This window comes from Alligator mississippiensis, chromosome 2 (genome assembly GCF_030867095.1).
Source record: "Alligator mississippiensis isolate rAllMis1 chromosome 2, rAllMis1, whole genome shotgun sequence".
NCBI classification, from domain to species: domain Eukaryota; kingdom Metazoa; phylum Chordata; order Crocodylia; family Alligatoridae; genus Alligator; species Alligator mississippiensis.
Genome location: NC_081825.1, coordinates 191467279 through 191491007, shown reverse-complemented (window position 1 = coordinate 191491007; position 23729 = coordinate 191467279). Strand labels below are relative to the sequence as shown.

General features: G+C 44.5%; 1 protein-coding gene across 10 annotated transcripts in view; it reads right to left on the bottom strand.

Moving 5' to 3' along the window:
• SERGEF (secretion regulating guanine nucleotide exchange factor) overlaps positions 1 to 23729 on the bottom strand; it is a 276912-nt gene that overhangs the window by 175432 nt on the left and 77751 nt on the right. The window contains exon 10 of one of the 10 annotated variants that reach the window (XM_019477123.2): positions 10212 to 10422. The exons of the other annotated variants lie outside the window; for them this stretch is intronic. Coding sequence (XP_019332668.1) covers positions 10417 to 10422 — 6 coding nt within the window. The 3' untranslated portion in view covers positions 10212 to 10416. Of the gene's footprint in view, positions 1 to 10211; positions 10423 to 23729 lie in introns of those variants that run through there. 10 annotated transcript variants of the gene reach the window in all.

Genomic DNA, 23729 nt, shown 5'->3' with positions numbered 1-23729 from the left:
TTCTGTTTCAATTTTTCTCCCCAATTATGTGTACAGCATGTCTTATGTTTACTGAAACCACCATCTCTGCCACATAACCTGAATTTCATAATAGTTAGATCCAGTCATGATTTGAGGTTGCTCACAATAAACTGAGTCAATAAAATATATTTATTTCTGGTAAAATTATTTTGCACGTGGACTCAAGTCCATTCAATAAATTACCAGACAAGTTAACAAAATTTTCGTAGTACATTTTTAAAATATGTAGTTTTCATTTTTCTTTAATGATTTAAGTCTCACACAGATGACTTATGTTTACTCAGTCCACAGACCAATTTTAAACTGATTTTAATAGCCAAATGTTTCAAGGTACCCACAAATACACACTGATCTCACTTCATATTAGTTAGAAGTTTCTGCAGTCTATCAACCATCTGTCACATTCTCCATTCAGAGTACAACTATCCAAAGTTGTTGACAGAGAATTGCTCTCTTTGGATATACTATGACAATATAGTAGTGTGGAGACACAACCTAGTTCTTACCCCAATCTCTACACTTTTAGGGGACATGCTCACTAGTCTGTTTCTCATTCACAACCAACCACTAGATCTGACACATTTGAGAAAATAAGAATTTGTAAGATTCTGTGCTGCATCTAAGAAAGGCAAGCCAAAACTTGTAGCCCAGGGAAGGGTGGCTAGCGTGGCTTCCAAAAATCTTTATTGCTGCTGAACACAAAAAGATGGTTATTCTAAGGTAGATCTATGCTGTAGTCACAGCACTGACTGCAGTATAGCACAGATACCCAAGCTAGCTTTGAACTAAGCAGCTCAAGTACTGCTGGCCAGTCTTATAGATTCATAGATGTTAGGGTCGGAAGGGACCTCAACAGATCATCGAGTCCGACCCCCTGCATAAGCAGGAAAGATGACCCCAGCTAGATACTCATCTAACCTCCTCTTGAAGACCCCCAGGGTAGGGGAGAGCACCACCTCCCTTGGGAGCCTGTTCCAGACCTTGGCCACTCGAACTGTGAAGAAGTTCTTCCTTATGTCCAGTCTAAATCTGCTCTCTGCTAGCTTGTGGCCATTGTTTCTTGTAACCCCCGGGGGCGCCTTGGTGAATAAATCCTCACCAATTCCCTTCTGTGCCCCCATGATGAACTTAAAGGCAGCCACAAGGTCGCCTCTCAACCTTCTCTTGCGAAGGCTGAAAAGGTCCAGTTTTTCTAGTCTCTCCTCGTAGGGCTTGGTCTGCAGGCCCTTGACCATACGAGTTGCCCTTCTCTGGACCCTCTCCAGGTTATCCGCATCCTTCTTGAAGTGTGGCGCCCAGAATTGCACGCAGTACTCCAACTGCGGTCTGACCAGCGCCCTATAGAGGGGAAGTATCACCTCCTTGGACCTATTCGTCATGCATATGCTGATGCACGATAAAGTGCCATTGGCTTTTCTGATGGCTTCGTCACACTGCCGGCTCATGTTCATCTTGGAGTCCACTAGGACTCCAAGATCCCTTTCCACCTCTGTGCCACCCAGCAGGTCATTCCCTAGGCTGTAGGTGTGCTGGACATTTTTCCTCCCTAGGTGCAGCACTTTGCATTTCTCCTTGTTGAACTGCATCCTGTTGTTTTCTGCCCACTTGTCCAACCTATCCAGGTCTGCCTGCAGCTGTTCCCTGCCCTCCGGCGTGTCCACTTCTCCCCATAGCTTTGTGTCATCTGCAAACTTGGACAGAGTACATTTGACTCCCTCGTCCAAGTCACTGATGAAGACATTAAAGAGTATTGGTCCAAGGACAGAGCCCTGCGGGACCCCACTGTCCACACCCTTCCAGGTCGAGACCGACCCATCCACCACGACTCTTTGGGTGCGACCCTCTAGCCAATTCGCTACCCACCGGACTGTGCAGTCATCCACATCACAGCCTCTTAACTTGTTCACCAGTATGGGGTGGGATACCGTATTGAAGGCCTTCCTGAAGTCTAAGTATACGACATCCACCCCTCCTCCTGTGTCCAGGCGTTTCGTAACCTGGTCATAGAAAGAGACTAGATTGGTCAGGCACGATCTGCCCACCACAAACCCGTGCTGGTTTCCCCTCAGCATAATTTGCCCTGCCGGGCTATCACAAATGTGAGCCTTGATAATTTTTTCACAGACTTTACCAAGGATGGTCTATCTGCTTTTATCCTGCTGCTCAGCAGAATCTCACCACTGTGACAGCAAAGTAAGCACATCATTATGCAACCTTGTGGACATCGTTTAGGGCAGCCACCTAGGTCTGTTCCATGAGCTGCAGCACTGGTCAGAAACTCCACAGCATAAAGTCCTCATCCTAACACTGATCTCCTTTCCCTGCCTGTGCCAGGCTTGGAAAGGGTCCTTAAGAAGTTGTCTTACAAGGCTTCTTTTTTATAGTGCCTGCACACCCTGCCCAAAGGATTCCTCCTCCCATATACTCGTCTGATTGGAGGTCTGCAGGGAAGGCCCTACAAAGGAAGGCTAAGGGACCTTAACTTCTTCAGCCTCTCCAAGAAAAGGTTGAGAGGGGACCTTGTGGTGGTGTACAAATTCATAAGCGGGGAGCAACACGAAGTAGGCGATGATCTGTTTACCAGGGCACCCCCTGGAATAACAAGGAACAATGGCCATAAGCTATTGGAGAGTAGGTTTAGACTGGACATTAGAAAAAAGTTCTTCACAGTCAGGGTTGCCAGGATCTGGAATGGGCTTCCAAGGGAGGCAGTGCTCGCCCCATCCGTGGGTGTCTTCAAGAGGAGACTGGACAGGCACCCGGCTGGGATCACATGATCCCAGGTTTGGTGACCCTTTTCTTGCCTGCCAGGGGCAGGGGGTTGGACTAGATGGCCCACTGAGGTCTCTTCTGACCCTGGAATCTATGAATATACATTTTGTCAGATACAGGACTTACCAGATTGCTTTATAATGCCCTCTCTCACACTATAAAAGGGGCAGGGTGGGAATCTCAGTGAGTTTAGCTATTGTTTGAGCTGGTCTGTACTCATTTTAAAACTTAAGGTTTAAGGATGTTATTTGTCACAAACCCATCCATGGAGCACCCCCATGTTTCTCCCTGCTTGCTGTCCCACTGCTTGTCTGAAGGAACAGATCAAGGTTTGCACTAAGATAACTCCTTATCCCTGTAAGCCTCAGCTTCCACTGTCCTTATACTGGACCTCTCTCACAGGCAATCAGTTAGAAGACAAAACAACAAACGGATTTCTTATATAAGCCAAAACAATTATACAAGAAAAACAGACCATAGGTTTGAAGACAGAAAAAGAAGTCCAGTGTCTTACCCTCTCATCTGGCTTCACCCAGCCTTCCTGAGAGACCTGCCAATATTTCCAGAGATCAGCCTTCCTGATGATTCTGCCATCTCTGGCTGCTGGGGACCCTGAACCTCCAAAACCCGGCATCCAAAAATCTGGGCCACTTCACAAACAGTCCTTATATCATCTCCAAGCCAGCCCCTTTCCTCAATCAACACTGTCCCAATTCCTCACAAGTCTCCAGAATCCTCCTGAAATTCTCTCCCTGGAACACCTGGAATTCCTCTGACTGGTGGTCCATTTCTCTCAGATGCCTTTCCTACAGAGTTGATTTCCCCATTACAGGCAAACAATGCCATGAGTGCCCAACCCAATAAAGCAATCAGGACTCACAGTAGAGGTGATATCTTTTATTAGACCAACTAGATTGTTGCAATTTTTTTTTCAAAAATCTAGTTGGTCTAATAAAAGATATCACCTCTACCACGAGTCCTGATTGCTTTTTCCTCTAGACCAATGTGGCTACAACCTGGATACCCAACCCAATAAAGTCTCCTACCTGTGTCTGGGAGTGGCAACTGTCTTTATCCTAGCGTCAAGATAGCAAGAAAGATTTTGTAGTCATGGCTACTCTCTTATCCTTAATTATGCATCCCTTTGATTAAACTAAAACCAAAATCACAATGATATATAGACAATATAATATAATCTATATACTGATAACAGAACATAAAAAGATACAACATAACATGGCTTTTCAATGAGACCATACAGGCCATATGAATGAAATAAACATAAGAAAACATTCACAACACCCCACAAATCCCCAAAACATATTGGGGTTTGTGACAGAATCTGATAAGAGGTCGCAGAAAGAAGTGCAGCTCCCAGGTCTAACTCATGGTAATTCATAGAAATCACCATGAGTTGGACCAATCCCTATGATACAACAGACAATAACTGTTAGATTGGGAGAGTAGAGAATCAGCTCCAATTTGGCTGCATCTTCCCTGGTTCCCCCACCCCCAGCTCCACTGCTGTCTCTGGATGGGAAGAGGGAGAAGGCAGGGAAGGGAGGTCTTCTGGAGGTTTCTCGAGCTAAGTGGCTCCAATCCACCGGCCCTCTCCACTCCAGCAGGACTGAGAAAACCCCAGAAGGGACCTCCCTCCCCTGCCTTCTCCTCTTCCATCCAGAGACAGCAGCTGCAGCTTACTATGCTGCAGCCAGAGCAGACAGAAATTAATTAAGTTGCTCCACTTAGAGCAGCTTTATTTGAACCCTCATACAATGAGGGTTAATTTGTCACATGATCGGAGGACTGTGCAGCCATGCCCTTCTGTTTGGGCATGGCTTCAGAGCACTTTCAAGGGGCTGATCATGCAACAAATGTCATGTCTGTCTGCGCCCACAATTCTTTAATAAAGTACTCAGTGGAATGAAAATGCTATGGTAAAGACTGCATTAACTTGCTGTATCATTCTCTCCTTAGGAAATCAAGAGAATCTCTGAGTAAGACATACACATTCTCTTACTGTCTCATTTAGAAAAAACAGAGTTTGTCTTTATCCAAGAGAGGAAAAACAATGGAGGTGCTAAATGTTACTTGTTAATTACTAACCAACTCAAAATTAACTCTAAATGTAATGCAATGCAGACTACAAGAATTACTCAAGCTCCACATTAGCTTTGAAAAAAACAAAAGCTTCTGCTTCAAACATTTATTATTATTATTATTGCCAGTGGTCTTTTCAGACTTCAGATATCCTACTGGAAAAGTTGTAAACCATCAACTGTAAGTTCTCCTACATGTAGCTAACTAACACTTCTCAACTTCCAGCTTTTGTTTCTATAACGAACACTGCAGAGATCTATACAAGTTATCCTTTCCTCCAGGGACCAATATCTTTCTCACCCAAAGACATGAACCTTTGTCAGCACAATAAAGCAAGAACTGATCCTGATTAGTAAAATCATTTGCAGGTTAAGGGAAGGGATTCAAAGATGCATTTTTCTTAAATAGTTTACCACAGTGTTATGAAAAAGTTTCTGGATGAGGAAAGCATGAAGAAATCGGCACTATCGTAAAGTGGTTATCCTTCAAAGAGATGATACAAAAAAGACAGCAAAGTAAACATGAACAGAATTCAGTGAAGCTCATCATAGACAGTATTACTGAAGTTCAGGCATACTGAGAGTCTGCCATCTTACACTTGCTGATAAAAATAGACAGAATGCAAGCAAGAGAAAAAAGAATAATTGGGAAGAAAAGGAAGTAAGTGAGAATGGCTGTAAAAGTGAAGTGCAAACACTGTACTTCTTTCTGGAGGCCTCAAAATACTCCTTTCTTTTATGGTAGTCTCTCTATATAGCTATAGCTCTTGATTGCATTCTATTTTATTTTCTAATGAGAAAATGTGGCACTAATACAATGTTGAAAAATTATTTAAGTCCCAAACTCCACTAAATTGAACAAGACAAGAACAATGATACAGTTTTAGGCCACCTATACATGTGCAGCGAGGCCTCTCCTACACCCTGTAATTACAACACATTGGAGCAGACTCGATTAATCAATTAAGCGATTAAATCGAGTCTGCTGAAGTATGGCAATTACTGCACTCCAGAAGACTCCAGCATCACATGTGGCAGCATCCCCACACTAAAAAATGGCGGCAGGAACACTAGCTAAAGCCCATTTAAGGAACTTTAGTTAAAGTGTCCCTGCCGTCATTTTTCTGCACAGGGATGCTGATACACATGATGCTCCAGGCACTTTAATTAAAGCAGCTCTTGGAGCCGATCTAATTAAATCACCCCTCCCCTCTCCCCGTCCCAGAGCATGTGTTTTTTTGGTTTGTTTAGGTTGTTGGGGTTTTTTTTAATTCTTTCCCATGGAGAGTTCTCAGATTGCCTAGTTGCTAAACACTATTACTTGTTTTTTCCTCCATTTAAAAAGAAGACCCAAGTTGAACAAAAGGAGAGAGCACAACAGGCTGGCTAGGAAGCTGCCAATAAAACAAGCCTCCTTGAGTGCTACAGTATTAGAGTTACATGTGAGCAACATAAACCAGTAATAGTAGTTCTGGAAGAAGGAAAGAAAATGGCTCCTTTGACTTTTTACTTGTGAAATCTGTGGAAATCAACAAGATTAAAAAAGTGGAGAGGGAGGGAAGAGAAAGACAGGCCAATTAAAACCTGTGACAAAATTAATTTGGGTGATTCACTTTGAAATTTTTTCTAACACTGTTTTGCTAAGTCATATTGCAAAAACAGCTTTGGCCTAGAAATTTCAAGTGTGTTTAATTTGAGAGCCCTTGACAGAATCTAGAGCACAGGCCTATTTATCATAAATTGAAATGCTCATTTTTGGAGTTCACCTTGGAAAAGGAATATATGAACATTCTGTCAGTGCCTAGAAAATTTATATATTTTGCCAAAGGTATCACAGACATTACACAGTTCATCAAAGGTGCAATGCACATTCTCCACAGAGATCTAGCATTCTTTTCAAAATGTCTGAAGTTCAAAAGGACATCTCAGGTGAAATCAAACCAAACTGAGATAATTTCTGAAATCACCAATTGATTAATTGGTGATTGATGAATCACCAATTTATGGCGTGATAGCTACTTTACATGTGTAGGTGGTCTCAACCAATTAACCAGTTAATTGCACAATACCTGTAACATATGGAGGGGACCTTGCACTCCTTCCCCCACTCCCTGCCAACTGACTTCAACAGACAACTTTATATCCATGTAATCCATATATTCTACCAGGTTTGAAGCTATTTGGATATTTTTATTGGTTTCCCAATTTCCAAGAAGTATTTGCCACCCACATGATCCAAAATTCCCCAGTGTGCCAGGAAGCACTAAAAGAAATTAGCACTGTTGACCTCCTAACACAGAGAAGGATGTACTAAATTAAAACAGCTAATTCACTTACAAGGAATCTTTATTAAAGTACCTTCTTTGCAAAACCACATCACACCTGCCTACATCATAGCATAATGATTTTCTTTTCAGGAAAATCCTGCTTTACCAACACCTTGCCATTTACTATCACCACACACAAAGAAGTTATGTCCTATACCCAAAGGGTGTGCTGCAGCATACTAGTACACTGCAAGAGAGACAGATGTGAGCTGCTAGAACCCTCTTGTGTGAGGAGGCATATGCTCTCCACCCTTATCTGGCACCCTGAGCCTACCCCTGTTGCTCCAGAGGCACCTGTAACTGCTTATCTGGGAACTGTTGCTGCTGCTACCTTCCCCAACCCTTCCCCACCCCCAAGCAAACCCAGTGACAGCCCCCCAACAATGCTCCCCACAGCGTGCTCTGCTGTGAGCAAATGGATGTTTAAGATGCACAGACAAGCTAAGTACAAACAGTCAAAAAGCCCAAGGCTGAATCAATTCAGTCTTCACAGGTTAGTCTAAACTGCGTAGGTTGAACCAATAAGCAACTGAACAGACATTCACTTTTGATTCTGGAAATGCAGCCACATGTCTGCAGTGGCCCAGGCCAGAAGCCAGTGGGGCACTAGAGCATGCCTCCCTACTCTGCTGGAGCAGACAGCTTGGGCCAAAGCTAGCCTGCCCACCCTGCTTAGGGCAGGGGGGTTGAGGAGCTGCAAAGGATCCTGGGGGACTGTGAGTTAACTTGAAGCTTGAGGGGATCTGGGACAGAAGTTCAATAAACTGATGTAACCTAAATCAGCTAAGTCTGATGCTACATCCATCCAGGTTTATCTTAGACTGGTTTTGGTCATTTTGAAAGCGGCTTATGTGCACTGAACCTCTGTTGCATTATAGATTTGAACCAGTTCCCAATCAGTTATACCAGTTTATGTGGTTCTGTCCCCAGCTACATAGTCATGTTTACAGCCCACCTCATCCCCTCCACTCCTTCCATGCTCCTCGGGCCAGCAGGAGGGGTTGTCAGGATGGATATGGCATGTGAAACCCTGAAGGAGCAATCTCAGCAGCAGGGGGTACCCTTGCTCCATAAGGTACAGATCAGACGTCAGGAGGGGCCAGACAGTGGAAAGAGGGTGAGATCCTGCTGCCCTTAAGTGGCACCAGCTAGATCAGTGATTCTCAACTTCTTTAGCCCCAAGGACCGCCTCCTTATCTTTTCTGAAGTTAGATCTAACTCAGTGGGCATTTATACACATACCTTTTTATCCCACAACACACCAGAGATCTGCTGCTTCAGAGCAGACTCGATTAATCGAATCTGCTCCACATGTGAGCCGATTCAAACAGTGCAGCGCTGTGCTACACACAGTTGTATAAGCGATGAAATGTGCGTCAGCATGCAGAAAATGGCAATTATTTTTAATTATTTATTTTACAGTTTATTTTTCTGATGTGAGAAAGGGGTATTAAAACTCTGAAATGTTGCAGGCTGAGGAGCCATCAGTAACTTGTACTTCACTGAGAGCCACACATTCCCTGCATTCATATCCTGGAAGCCATCTATAAACCAGCCAACCAGCAAGCATGCATGCTGTTTGCCAGACTTCACTTATCAAATAATAGGCACACAAGATGTGCAGGATATCAGGTGACATCTGTGGATAAAGTGTGTTGACAGTATGTGTGCAGTCAGAGGTATGAATGCTGTACCCACAGATGTATACAAACCAGCATTAGTCAAAGTAGTTTAGCCATGAACAGCAATGCAAATAGGACATCACTGTCTTCTATGCAAGCTGTCTGCCTGAGACTGCCCCAAGTCTAAGGCACAGTCTATACTCATGTTTTTCCCTGTTATTCATAACAGAGTCAGCTGGATTAAAGCTAGCTTTGATATAAGTGTGCATGCTGATATCACTCCATCAAACTGCAAGGAGGACTTATTCTTAGTTACAATCCATCTTTCACTGGCACCAAATTTAGGGCCTGTTTAGCATTGAATCAGGGCCTTAATATGGATTCTTCAGCAGAAGAAACATGGTCCCTTCATTCAAGCATGAGCTTTTTTAGAGCACTCTATGGTGAATGCATACCCCTTCTAAGGCACAAAGCCCAACACCCCAGGGATTCATTGTACAGCAGCACCCAGGGGGCAAATGTGGAACAGACGGCCAGTTCAGGGATCTATCCCAAGCCTTTTTACCTGTGACAGTGCTGGGGCAGATTGCACAGGCTTATTTTAGGATGGGGAGCATGTATGATACTTCCTTCCCACTGCCAACCCATCTCTGCAGCATCTAGGCCATCAGAAAACTTGTGCACTACTCACCAAGCTTTATTTAGGATAGTCTTCATAATACATCCACAATAAACTTGACTGCAACTGTGCTCACAGTATCCAAGGACCTCCAAGTAGCACAGAAGTGGCAAAACTAACATTTGTCAGCTGTGCAGTCCTTTTGCTCATCCCTTCCCAGGAGATTTTTTTTTCTGAACAGAAGTTTGTAAAATATAGCAGGTATACTGCGCTATAGGTTTATAGTAGCAATGGCAAAGGTAAGTGCGTGCACCTTGCAGTTGGGACGAAAGGGTGTAATGCCTGTGATGATTCTCAGATCCACAGTTCTGCTACTGTCGAATGGTTCCACCTCACTGACCCACCCAGTGAGTCTGATGGTGCTATTTTTGTTCGCACAGGCAATAAATTCCACATGGCTGCCCCAAAGAAGCCAAAGGACAGCCATAGCCTGGGGACACACACTGTTGCTTTCATGGTTGCATAACCTTTAACTTACCTCCCCTGCCCCTGCAAGGAAAAATCCTGACATTGAACAAAAAGGAAGAGAGGGGACTCATAAAATGCATACAAGCATTATTTTCAGCAGTTATTTTTGTCACAAGCTGACTGAGTGCGTCAGGACCAAATGAAGTGAAAAACTAGATTCTGATTTAAAGTCTTCATATACAGCAGGCTGAGGAAAAAAAGAAGAAAAAAAAAAAGAAGGGAGCTGGGAGCTTCTTCAGACAACCAGAGATCCTTAAAAAGGAACTGCAGGCAGCATGCCTGAGACTGGAAGAAACACTGAAATAAAAATCATCCTCATGAATCAGGACAGCCCTTTCCAAGAAACACCTTTAATGACCACAAAAAAGGCAGTGGATATATCTGTGTCACCTCTACACAGCGTGTTCTCCTTCTGTCAGATTTTCTGGTTATTCCTAAAGCAGAAAAGAACATTACAGGCTCATATATTTGAGGGGGCTATTTTTTAAATTTAATTTCTTAGGAGCAGATGGTGATTTCTTTAATAACCTAGACTTATATAAACATTAAAACTATTTGTCTATTTGAAGCATTGTATATACACTCTAAATCTAATAACCAATACCTAAGCACTGAAGTCTAGTTAATACCTCGAGGACAATGCCCTGTTAAATCACTGCATATACTTCTCTGTGCCCAACAACAGTTCATACCTGTGAGCCTAATTAGAAAAAGGAAAAGGATTGTTCATTGCAAAAACAATCCCTAAAGATATTTAAGGTCAAATCCAAATCAAGTGAATAATCTTAAACTAGGTGAAAATAATTGACTCCAGATGCATCTTTAAGTGATTGCAAAATATGTTTGTAACTACATAAAGGATTTTTTTCCCTCTGCTACAGCAGTGAAGGGCAGTACGCACAAATATGAATTAGACCCTCTCTTTTAATCAGCAGATCATATACTACAATGAAAACACTGTTAGATATTTACTATATGTTTGTGCAGTACCTAGCACAGTAAGGATCTAATCTACTTAAATATTCTAAATAATGTAAAACATCAGAAATTTTTGGACAGTCTTAAATGTACATGTAGAAACTGGGAATTTTCCCCATTAAAATCATACCTTGTTAATTCCACAGTTGAAATGGCCTTGCATATATACTTTTTTTACCTTTGAATTTTATGAGGTATGTCCACTTTCTTCACAGACCCATATTTTATTTGTTATGGCAAAACTCAGATAAATTATATTTTCTTTTCAAACAGCAGTATTGCTGCTAGTCCAGAATGTAGAGCATATGCCTGGGAACCAGCAGACCATTTTTGCTCAACCTCTCATGAAAAAAAGTACTGTGTCGCAGACACCAAGCATGGACATTTCAGCACGAAAGATGAATGTTTCAATAAATTTATTAGCAACTGAAGACAGCAGGTTGGAATAGAAAATATTGTACCACCTTAACCAACAGCATCTGCTGCAATATTAAGTCTTGCTTGGAGCAGACTCATAATATTCCATTTAAAACTTGGCTTCTCTCTGACAGACTACACCATTACTCTGTAAATCTTCCACAGAATACATTATACATCCCAGGCATTAAGACACATTAACCAGGACAATAACAAAGGCCATGGAAAATTCAGACTTCAAATGCTTACTGAAACCAATGGATCACAGAGGCCTAATCAGCACTAAAAATGTGACACTGAGGTTAAATGAGCCAAAATAAAGCCCTCAGAAGTGATTAAATAATTTTTCAATCACTATAATGCATGTTCCAGTGGCTCACTTCTGACTGAAAAAGCCATTTAGACATGATTTAACTTTTATTCATTTACTGCAACCAATGAACACCCCCACTTTCCCCTCCTCAGCCTCCCTCCCTCCCCCCAGCACTATCATAGAGGATTTTTCATGTCCAAATCTCAGATTCATTTGAATATGCTACATTAGTACATCAGAAAATTTCATATCGATCGGGACAGTGGCTAAATAATATTATATATAATCTCCAAAATTAGTCAAGTGGGAAGTAAGCAAACATACACAGATGAACGAACAACTGTAGTGAGAAAGACAATGAAAATGGAAAGCAATTTAAAACACACTTTTGCTTTGGGGCCTCAGTCCATGCTTTTTCAAGAATGTTCAAAGACAGGGAAGCTGTGGTCTCAGATCTCCATCTTGTCATTACCTTCCTGGAACAAGCCAAACTGCACAAGCACCTGAAGCAGCCGGCTGGGACATGAATGAGGTATTCACTCATTATTCTCAACTATGAATAAAAGTATAAGTCAGTAAAAGAGCATGTATTGGGCTATTACCCTTATTCACCATGAGTAGTGTTCTGCTTCTCAAAACACACGCACTATTTGGGCCTTGTTACACCTTACACTGCAAGCTGCACAAATGTTGATCAGTGTTAGAGCTAGCTCGAGTTTGGAGCAGTCACGCTTCAGGCCAGTAAGGGCCTGGAGGACTGAAAGGTAAGAATCCACCCCTGCTCCCATTCCAGGCCTCCCCCTACTCACTGGTACTCCCCTGGCTCTCCCTTGGTTCCCCTGTGATCCCTCCCACACACTTGTAGCCACCTGGCTATCTGTCCCAGGGGAACAGGAAGGGAAGGGTTAACCTGCCTGCCCATGTACCAGGGCCAGGCTGCTCTTCTTCTCTGAGCTAAGCCCACCTAGAGAGCATCAGTGGCAGTGGCCAAGAAGCCAGGTTAACCCTTCCCTACCTGTCCCTCCAGGATAGACAGTGGGGGATGGGGCAAGGGGGATGACAAGCTAGGGGAATGAATCAGGTCCCCATGAGCAGGGGCATCCTTCCCAAGGCAGGGGCAGTAACTCACCCAAAAGTGCCTTCCCTCACTGCTTCTACCCCATAATCATGCCAGCAAGCATGACCAGCACCCCCTACCCCCAATCCCAATGTATTAAAACATGAGACCTTGTTTAATTTACTTCCTCCGTTTCTTTTTAATTTTTTTTTTTTTTTTTACTTTTTGTTTTGTCCTTCTGTGGCTGACTTCATTGTACCACCCTTCTCCCAATTTTCTTTCCACCTCCTATTTCATTACCCACCTCCTAGTCAGGCCCGTGTAGCCCCTAGTCAGGCCCCTGCTCAACAGACCTCGGTAAGTCAAAGCTGTGCAGGTGGGGGACAGTCAGAGAAGGGTTTTAGCCTTAAGGTGTGACTGCTCCAAACTCCAGCTAACACTAACATGATCAACATTTGAGCAGCTCAAAGTACAACAGGTAACAAGGAACTACCAAGGCCCTTTTAGAAGTATGGTGCTCCTAATGAATATGAGTAAAAATACCTACTTCATCATACATTTTAGTCACAAATACAAAATTACTGAGCTTAAAAAAATCATACAACTGGCTTAAAAAATCATGAAATTTCAAACCTTTAAACCTATTGCTGTACCATCCTATGAATGCAAAAATCCAGAGGAACTCTACATTCAATGGTTATCCTACTGATGGAAACACTCTCTTAATGTACTTTTTCTTTTAGCCTCACCTATTAGGGATCTTTTAAGCAATACTATCTTGCATTTATCCAAAAGCATTTGTTTTTACCTTCTCTTTCTCTTTTTGTATATGGCTTTCTGCTGGTGTATTTTGAACCAAAACTGCTTTTCCAGGCAAGCTCATCTACAAAGACTGCTTGATCAGGCTGAGGCCACCTCATGCGACGTGACTCAGGACAGAATACATGTGCATAAAGCTCTCAGATTGTAAAGTGACAATGAAATGAAAAGAACATATACATCAAGGGGATTCTTCATAGCTTCTGTATCAGGAGATGCAACTGCACTTCCTGCAGGCTTAACCAATGAATCACATGCATATAACTAATGCAAAGTAGCAGTGTATTATTGGTACTTCAGACTTCTAGGTTCAGGTCAGTTACCCCACTGCAATGAGTACTTTTTCACAGGAAAACAAAGTTCATATGCTCTATACACTAGTCAGCAATGACACTGCTCTTCCCCATTTAGCAAAGCCAGGCCTGATTTAAAAAAAAACTCTTTTAGAAAGGGGGAACAGTGAGAGAAAAAGGGTTGGGGATTTCTCTGCATGTGGTGGAATACATCCCCAAAATTCTTGCCAGCGACATGTCTTAGCCTTGACTCAAAAGGATACTTTAATGAAAGAGCAAGTTTTCCCTTCTTGTATGCGTGTTCCAAAATATTCCACAGGGAAGAATAATTTAATCTTCTCTCCTACAAAAGATTTGTGTAATGCCACTACAAATTACTAACTAAATACATAATGAACTCTATCAAAAAAAAGGTTCAGCAGGAACTCGTATGTCCTTTAGACTTCTTACCCATGTGGTGTCCTGTACTGAAATGACACAGAAAGGATATGCTGATGAAGTAGTTTGGCTCCAAAAGCTAGAGTAAAATTTTGATGCAGATCCAGCCAAAACAAAGGTGTGGGCCACAGCACATTTATCTTTCAGGTTTTGTTTTAGTTCAGAAAATGTTGAGAGCCACGGATTGTAAAGTGTTGCAACACACATATACTTTCTCTCTTCAGAGCAGTTCAGAACTAGAAGGCACTACTTAATATGGGACATGCCTCTCAGATTCAATGGCAGGTCTGAATTCTATCTCTAGAAGTTGCAAATTGGCTGTAAGCCTGCTGCAGGCTATGTGGAATTAACAGTGCTGAAAAAACATCTTGCCTCCTTCCCCATCCCCACCCCACCTCACCCCTGTTTGTCCAAATTCCTCTTTTTAATACATCTTGTCTTGAAATAGCAAAACACATTAATCAGCAAATTAACAGTTACTTAACCAAAGATAAGAAATGATTGTCTCCATGACACAGTTCACTCTTACTTGACCCAGCTTTGGGCTAATGCTAAATTCTATAACAGGCAGTAAGACTTGTCTGGTGTACAGAGTTAGCCTGCTGGCTCCCCCTGGCTGCAAGATGAAGACAGCTCTCATTATGCTCAATTAAGAAGTATAACTTCCACAAGTAACAGGGTGCTAGACAGAGGGTCAGAGAAGCCTACAAAACACAGTTAAGGAGGTAGCTCTATGTTGTGATTACAAGCTTGTGTTAAGCCTTCAATGCATGAATTAAAAATAATAAAATGCAAACCAAGGTAATGGTCAAACCTGAATATTTATGTAGCATTGAGGATGAGGTGGTACTCAAACCAATCTGCAATAGCTGAAAAGGTTTATAAAAAGCTTTTCTTATTTTTTCCATCAGGTAAAAATACTAGTATCCAAGCCAAAATTTGACTCACGCCTATGTAACTCATATGAATTAACAAGCAACAATATTTGTATTGTTGCATAACATACCATAATTGCTAACCATGACATCACTCTTTTTCCTAGGCATAAATTTTATAACTCAATTAAGAGTGAAATTTAAGTTTCAGTAACCATGCGTCCAAAAAGTGATCAAATCAATAGCAATAAAATAGCCTTCCTGGAGAATGCACAGATTTAATTATTTTGGCTCTAACATAAAATTAATTTGCTAGTAAAGTCCAGCTGTCTTCCTTTATGTTCCCCATTCATATTCCTCCTAAATATTAATCATGAAAAAGTCAAGAAAAGGACACTGCATTTAATCAAATAACTATACTTGCATTGATTCGCATTTCACTCAAACAACAAGATTATAAATCCACGGTATATATCATACCATAGCATATTTTACAATGCTTTTTATTTAAAAGGACTTGAGTAGTTAATCCAGACTTTTTTCAAACATCTGTGTTACTGCCAATTTAGTTTACAACTGTCAGAGAAACACACCTTTCTAAATTACCAGCTGTTTTTCTGGTCCTAGGACCTGAAGAAACACATAAAACCTCAGTGAAAGGAAAGAGGCCCACCTAAAGCATGCAACCAATTGCTGGAGAGATAATGAACCACAATGTAATTTAAAATCCCCCTAGTAATAACAGGTACCTAAAAGAAGCTGTCAGGGAGTAAAAGGGAGAAGAGGGGGACTTGTGAAAAGCCCCAGAGCTTATGTTTAAACTCAACGGATGCATCCACACATGCAAGCACGTGCGCTTGCAGCAGCTCAAATAGAAGCAGTGCAAATTTGAGCCAGGGCTTTTTGCTTCAGCGCATGTGCTCAGACATGCATGTTGTTGTGGAGCAAATTGTGCCAATTGGGGCAAAACAACCCGGCCTGGCTCCTCCTGGATCTTAAGCCAGTGGGAGCTAGAGCCTGGGGCCAGCACCTGTGCTGTCCCCAGCAGTATAAAAAGCTACCCTGTCCTGGCCCCAGCAGTATAAAAAGCCGCCCTGGCAAGTAGCTCAGGGCTACTTGATCTCAGAAGCTTCTGGGGCCCAGCCAACTGGTACCTGGGGACACTCCCCCTTGTGCCAGCTGGACTACTGAAGCAGCCCTGAGAGTTCCCTGCACCTTCTACCCACTGCAGGGGTCTGGCAGTAGGGGCTGCTGCCTGGCTGTAACCTGCTGTGCACCTGCCAGACTCGGATGGGGACTGCAGAACCAGTAGAGGCATCTGCCCCTCTGGGCTAGCTGCCAGTGGGCTGTGGTTGTAGGGTTGGCCTTTGTGCAGCACTACTGCCATGTGCACCCCTGCCCGGCCATCTGAGCAGCTATCACCCGGAAGATGTTCTGGGTGTGGTGGCATGCTTTGAACTGTCAAAGCATGTCCTCCTGGCTCCATTTGTCCAGGAGGTCAGCCTCAGCCAGATGGGTCCAAGGTGCCGGCTCTGAGCAGGCAGGGTCCTGCCACTGGCCTCCCTAGCAGGAACTCTGGTGTTCCCTATTGGAAAACTGAAAAATCCCTGATAAAAAAAATCCCAAAGTCACTCTGTAAAATACCCCAAAATCCATGTTCCTCCACAAGTAAAACAAAAGACCACTATAAAGACAGAGAGCAAGACAGAGACAGTGATCAGTTGGACAATGTTTTATTGATATATCTTACAGTGTTAAAGCAAGTCTCTTATCATAATAATAAAGTGAACTGTAATACATGTTTCATGAATTCATGAATACATGTTTTACTGCACTCCCACAAGGCTATGGCCCCCACACAAAGGGTTCGACCCCCCCAACACGGGGTTCAACCTGCACACAAGGGGTTCAGCCCCCCAACAGGGGGTTTGGCCCTCTCACAAGGGGGGACGGCCACCCAACAGGGGATTCAACCCCCACACAAGGGGTATGGGCACCCAACAGGGGGTTCACCCCCAAACAAGGGGATCGTCCCCCCAACAGGGGGTTCGGGACTCTCAAAAGGGGTACGGCCCCCCAACAGGGGGTTCAACCCCCACACAAGAAGTACAAGGCCCCAATGGGGGCCAAATGGCCCCCACAGGGACTACCACCCCCCCTTGCAAAGCCCACACGCCCCACCCCAGCCCCCCAATTGCTGCCTCACCTGGCCTCATCCCCCACCAGTTGCTGCAGCCCCCACCCCATAGCTGCCATCCTCACCCCCCCCAACTTGCACCCCCAGACCCCCAAGGCTACCCCTACAACTCCAGGCACCATCACTTAAAAAAAAAAACAAAAACAAAAAAAAAAACAGAAAGAAAAATGGAAAAAAAGTCTCTGCTTACCTTAGAATTGGGGGGGGGGGGGAGAGGAGAGCTCCAGGGGCTCCTGGCAGAGCCCCCCTGGGGCAGCACAGGACAGCAGAGGGGCAGGAGGGCTCAATCTAGGGATGCTGGGGCTGTCAGCCTGCCCCGCACTGTGCGGGTGGGACCCCAGGCTGCCAGACGGCAGCTACAACTGCCGGTAAATGCCAGGTTTATTGGTTTTTGTTTTTAAAGTGTACGATGGGGGGGGGGGGGGCTTGGGGGGATGGGGCCAGCCAGGGTAGGGGACAGGGGCCTCAGGGGGGCTGGCAGGGGGAGGGGGGGCTGGGGGAGTGAGTGGGGCTGTCAAGGGTCCCCCCATGGTCCCCTCCCCGCTCCTCCAGCCCCACCAACCCCTTACTCGCTGGCACCGGAGCCCTAGAGCTGAAACACATGGCCTCACCGGCCGTGTGTTTCAGCACCACGGCGAGGGCCAACTATAGAGACACTCTGGTATCCAGAGCATCTCCATGGAGGACCTGGCCTCCAGTTGCCTCAGGGCACAGTCAGGGACCGCTTTTTTAAACATCGCCACTTTTTTATCCAGGGGTCTATTTTTCTGCAAGTTTGCAGTGCAGGGAACATTTTTTTGTTCCCGCATATGCCTGTTGCCCTGCCTCAAAGGAGTTTGAAGAGGGGCAAGAGGCACATGCGTGCTCGTGTGGATGCGCCCAACTACAGTACACCAAAGGTCCCTCAAGTACTTAGGGTTTCTAAATCCAAAGCCCTTAGATAAAATGAATATGATAAGGAAACATAATTCAACATCCTGCTTGACACCAGACAACATAAAGGTAAATAGACTGTTCTATCTGAGCCTAATGTACACAAAATGAACTATTCCAACCAGGAAATCTTACAACACCTTCAGCTCTTCTGTGAAATATGAATTTTCATTTCCACCTAAGAGAGATTTTGCAATCCTTGCATTATCCTATGCCTCAGAAAGGGTGTGTGTGCCCGAAAGCTTGCAAATAAAGACATTTTTTTGCAACTATCTAATTGGTCTAATAAAGGATATAGCCTCTGCCACAAGTTCTGATTCCTCATCCCTTGCGTGGCGCTTCAAGCATGAACTCAACATAAGTGATTAAAAAGATATTTTCTAATTGGATCACTGCCAGCCTGCCTGCAAAGTGAGACCTCTCACAAATAAACGATCACCTTTGAATATAGTGTGTTCAGTCAGGCCTCCTAGTTCATACTGCCTGGAGTTATGATGTGAGAAACACCTTCAGGTACTGTGCACACAACTGACAGGCGGGTCCTACAAAGTGCCTTCATCCATCCATCAGAAAGAAAGATGCTTTCTTGAAGTAATAAAGACACAAGGTAAAACCAGGTTACATTAAATTGCACATTTTTGAATGATTGCTCAGCAAAAATACTACATGTAACCAAACCAGTTGACAATTTCTAATGGTAAAAATGTTGCTTTGCAGTAAAATGCCACCTTCCACTTCTGTCACCCCCGCACAAAAAAAAAAGTCAGCTGTTTCTTTTAGCTCTCCTCCCAATGAAGTTTGCATTTCCAACTTGCTTTGCCCAGGAAAACCAAAGACAGCAGATGAATGCTGCATGACAATGCAGGTTAATGGATTTCCCTTTTCTTTCTCAATCTGCAGGTCCCTCTGTAAATGCATTACTTCTACTGTTTGCGCTCCTCTTGATACCAGATAGTTTTTAAAGTAAACAAGTGTCTATCTATACAGCACAAAGCACAGTAATTAGCCCAAGCACCGTGCCACACTAATACAAATATACTGCTTCCAGGTCTGAAGCCAGTGCATGCAGAAGTAGCTCAGGACATCTTTCAACACCAGTGCTTTGCACAATATAGATGAGGGGCAGGCAAAATACAGCCCACAGGCCAGACCTGGCCCACCAAGACCATTCCATCTGGCCCATGGGGCCCCTAAAAATTTTAGAAAATGAATTTTTATCTCCCCTGGCTGCCTGTCAAAGATGACAGGCAGCCAGCGGCAGTAGCACCCAGGGGAAGCCTGTGGCAGGACCCAGCGGCTGAGCAGCAAGGCCCACCTGGCTCCATCCCACGATACTGGAGCTGTTTCTGCCTCCCTCCATCCAAGTGGAAAGTAAGATAAGATTGGATGGAGGAAGGGTGGGGGAAAACACTGCAAGCTGCCCAACAGCTGGGAGCCCCATGGTGCTTGCCAGACCAGGCTGGAGCCAGAGTAGGAAGCAGCAGGTGAGGGGGCAGAGGGAAGTAGTGGCAGTGGTGAGGCTTCAGGAAGCAGTGCAGCAAGCAGCAGGGGCCACAGGGAGTGGCAGGGGAAGCAGCAGTGACTGCCAGGAGCAGCACGGGCCACGGGGAGCAGCACAGGAAGTGGCAGCAGCTGCAGGAAGAGGCAGGGGCAGAGGGGGAAGCAGCAGCGACCATTGGGAGCAGTGCGGGAAGCAGCACAGGAAGTGGCAGTGGCGCGGTGAGCAGCAGGGCCACAGGAAGTGGCATAGTGAGCATCAGGAGCAGCAGAGGAAGTGGCAGCAGTCACAGGAAGCAGCAGGGGCTGGACGGAGCAGTGTGTGAAGCAGCAGCAGTAGCTGTAGGAAGTGGCAGCGGCAAGGGAAGTGGCTGGCAAACGTGTAGGAGGAAAAGCAGGGAAATGACAGTGGAGGATGGGCATGGAGCCTGTGCAGGTTCCCTGGCACCAGCAGGGACCCAGGGTGGGATGGCAGGAATGTGGAGCCTGGGTGCGGGGTCTGCCTGGCTGCATCGCATGAGTCTCTTAAATTTTTAGGGGCCCCATGGGCCAGATGGAATGGTCTGGTGGGCCAGGTCTGGCCTGTGGGCTGTATTTTGCCTGCCCCTCATCTATATTGTGCAAAGCACTGGTGTTGAAAGATGTCCTGAGCTACTTCTGCATGCACTGGCTTCAGAGCCACATGCGATGGAGCTGGCAGCCCGACCCCATCTCTTTCTCTCCCACCCCACCCACCATAACCCCACACCCTCCCACAGCCCCCACCCCAACCACATAGCCCACACCACCCCACATATACAAACACCAACTTCGCAACCACACCCTGCCACACACACCCCCTTACTGCCCACACACAACATACAGTAGGACTGTATTTTGAGCTGTTATGCAGTCACCTCGATACACTTTATAAACACATAAATCAGTATAAAAATATTTTAAAATAAAATTAAAGTGATAGATATTTTATTTTTTGTATATGATTTGTGAGTTTTCTCCAGTTTCAAGACTGCAGCACCCTTCCTCCCAAAAGGAGAACTTCTTGGGGCAAAGGGAGGGAATTCCAATAGCAAAGGTCAGGGGTTGAGGACAGGAATTCTGGTCTCAATAGGATGACCGAGGGCGGGGCAACTGTCAAGGGGCAGGGCTACCCATGCAGTCCTCAACAGCTCCCCAAAACTCAGTTAGCAGCCCTCCGCCTGAAATAACTGCCCACTCTGATAAAGACTTACCACTTGATGCCCGTCAGCTTGATGGCTCAGCTACATATCCAATACTCTGAAATGCTATATATGCTTATAAGTACAAACCCAAATTTAAAACTCGTCCAACTTCCTCATATCCCTAACAAATCTCCATTAATTTTTTCTTACCCTAATTTTACGTAACAGAAGCCTAAAATGTAGATACTATACCACAAGAGCTTCAGCAATGCAGAAAAAAAGCAGAAATGTAACAAGAAATGTAATGACAGATTTATTGTCCTCTTAGTTGGGATTTCCATTTTTTCTGTCTTTGGGTATAAACAAACATGACACTTATACCAGTATCAAAGGGTACAGATACAAGCCACTAAGATGCAACTTCTATTTCTGCATAGTTCTGTTAGAGATACAAAACTGACTTTACTCCTATTTCAGTCAGGGTCAAATGTATGGTGATTTAGCTAGCTTGCATCACTTTGTAAAAATACTAGTAGTAGTAGGGAGGTTAGCGTTTTTGGAACAAAAAGGTCTCTTAAAAGAACATTCATCCCTAACTCATAATGTATCCATGGAAGAAAAGAGTAGTATAACCTCTTTATTCCCACGAAAAACAAAAAGCAAAAAAAACCCAAAGTACCTTTTATTTTTTGAGAAGCTAGAAACAGAACCTGAAGTTTGCTAATAAATCTGCTTACAGATTCCAGGTAACTTTAAGCATAAGGGCTTAAGTCCCATTCTCAAAAGTGATATGATACTTAAAAACCTAAGTTCCAGGGATCTGGAATAAGACTCAGGCCCCTACATGCCTACAGCACCTCTAAAAATGAGGTTTATTAGGCCACCGATACACGTTACACTTAAGACACGATTAACCAGTTACTCGTTGTCACAACCAAATTAAGTAGTGCCCATGTCACAAACAAGTAATAACCATTTAAAACAGTTTTTTTCTGCACTAGGTTAACTAAGGGTTAACAATAATGAGAGTAACTGCTTTTTTTTTTTTCTGCGCATGTCAAAAAGAAATTTATTGCTGCGCCACTAACAGAGATAAAAACTTTTGCCTTCTTTGCTTTATATAAATTATTATAATTGGTCAAAGAAAACAAGGAGTAACCCTGTAAAAATAACACCCTAGCAAAGACCACTAGATAACTGGCGATTCTAATTAGATTTATGACGTGGAGAAAAACAATTGGCTATCATACAAACAAAACCCGCTTACATTTTTCGCAAAGTCAAAGACAACTCTGCCCACACCTTAGAATAAATCTGACAATTTGATCAGTTGTCAGCGTCTTCCCGCCGCGACCTCCCTGGCGTACCCTTGCCCCGCATGCCCGATAAGCCGACCACCGGCCCGTATATATATATCTGCAGAACGACTGAACGACGATCTCTAAGCTGTAACTAACTATCTCTGACCTCCACTATTCACCACCTTGACGGCGTGAGTAAATAATCTTGCTTTGCAACCGATAAGCGTCTGCCTAATTAATTCCACTCCACGCGTCACAAGTACCCGCCTGACGGCCTTCTAAGGCCCCGGACCCTTATCTGCCCGGGTGGGAGTCAGGGAGAGCTGCTGGCCGGCTGCCCTGGGTCCCGACATGGCGTCACGAACAGGATCAAGGGAAAATGTGATGAAGGTGGAATTAATTAAGAACTGCCCCGGTGTAGTGGGGGGCGCCGTGTAGATAACGCGGATGAATTATGGGCCCACATCGCTTATCACCAAGCGAGCGGAGCGGAGACAGGGTGCGTCAGCAGCTACTTCTTGCTGAGAGGAGAGGAGGGAGTCGGAAAGGAGTGGGGAAGCTCCGAGTGGGACAAAAGAAAGATGATTAATGTAATGTCACTCCTACTGCGTGAAAATGCAAACTTAAAAACCCAGTTAGCTACAGTCAGCAAAGCTGCTGCGGAGATGGCAGTGTGCCAAAACCCTCCGTTGCCACCAGAAAATGGCACCGAGAAAAATATGAGCTGCCCGGAGGACCTGGAAAAGAAGGGCGGAGCCACAGAAGAACAGGTGGAACTCCACCCAGCTACCCCGCCCCCTGAGATGACGTCGCTCCCAACGGCCCCACCTCCGTCCCACAGGGAGGGGGCAACGAGCGAGAATCCGATCCTCCCATCAGACACAGTAACAACTACAGCTGCCGCTCATCCTATAACAATAACCAAGCAAGTAACCAATCCAGAGGGTGCAACCACCACCACCACCCTTGACGTCATCAAAGCATGCATGGAGATTTATGGAGAAGAGGATACCATCAACCTTCGCCTTCTCCTCAACCTGCTCGTTACTCAGCCAGCAAAATATCTTTTAAGTCAACTTCCACGACTGCAAGCCCTTATAAAGTCAGCAACCGCAAACTCAGCCATCGCCCCAAGCTATCTTACTACATATCCAGTCAAATACCAAGGGCCAAGACATTCCCAATTCAACTTACGAAAGGAATCAAGACTGCCACCCCAAAGGACACCAGAGGAAAGAGCCATGTTTGGGTTCCTCCTAAACCACTTCACGCTTACCAAACAACAGCTACACGTCCTAGGAGATGCGGGACAATGACAACTGGCACATGTACTAGGCTACCAATCTCGACCAATCCCACCAACCGGTCCGGGCCCCGGAGGCACCCACGCCTAACAGCGCACTCCGGATAACACCACAGCCTGCTCCAACAAACAACTACTTGAAGGGGGCATCTATGAA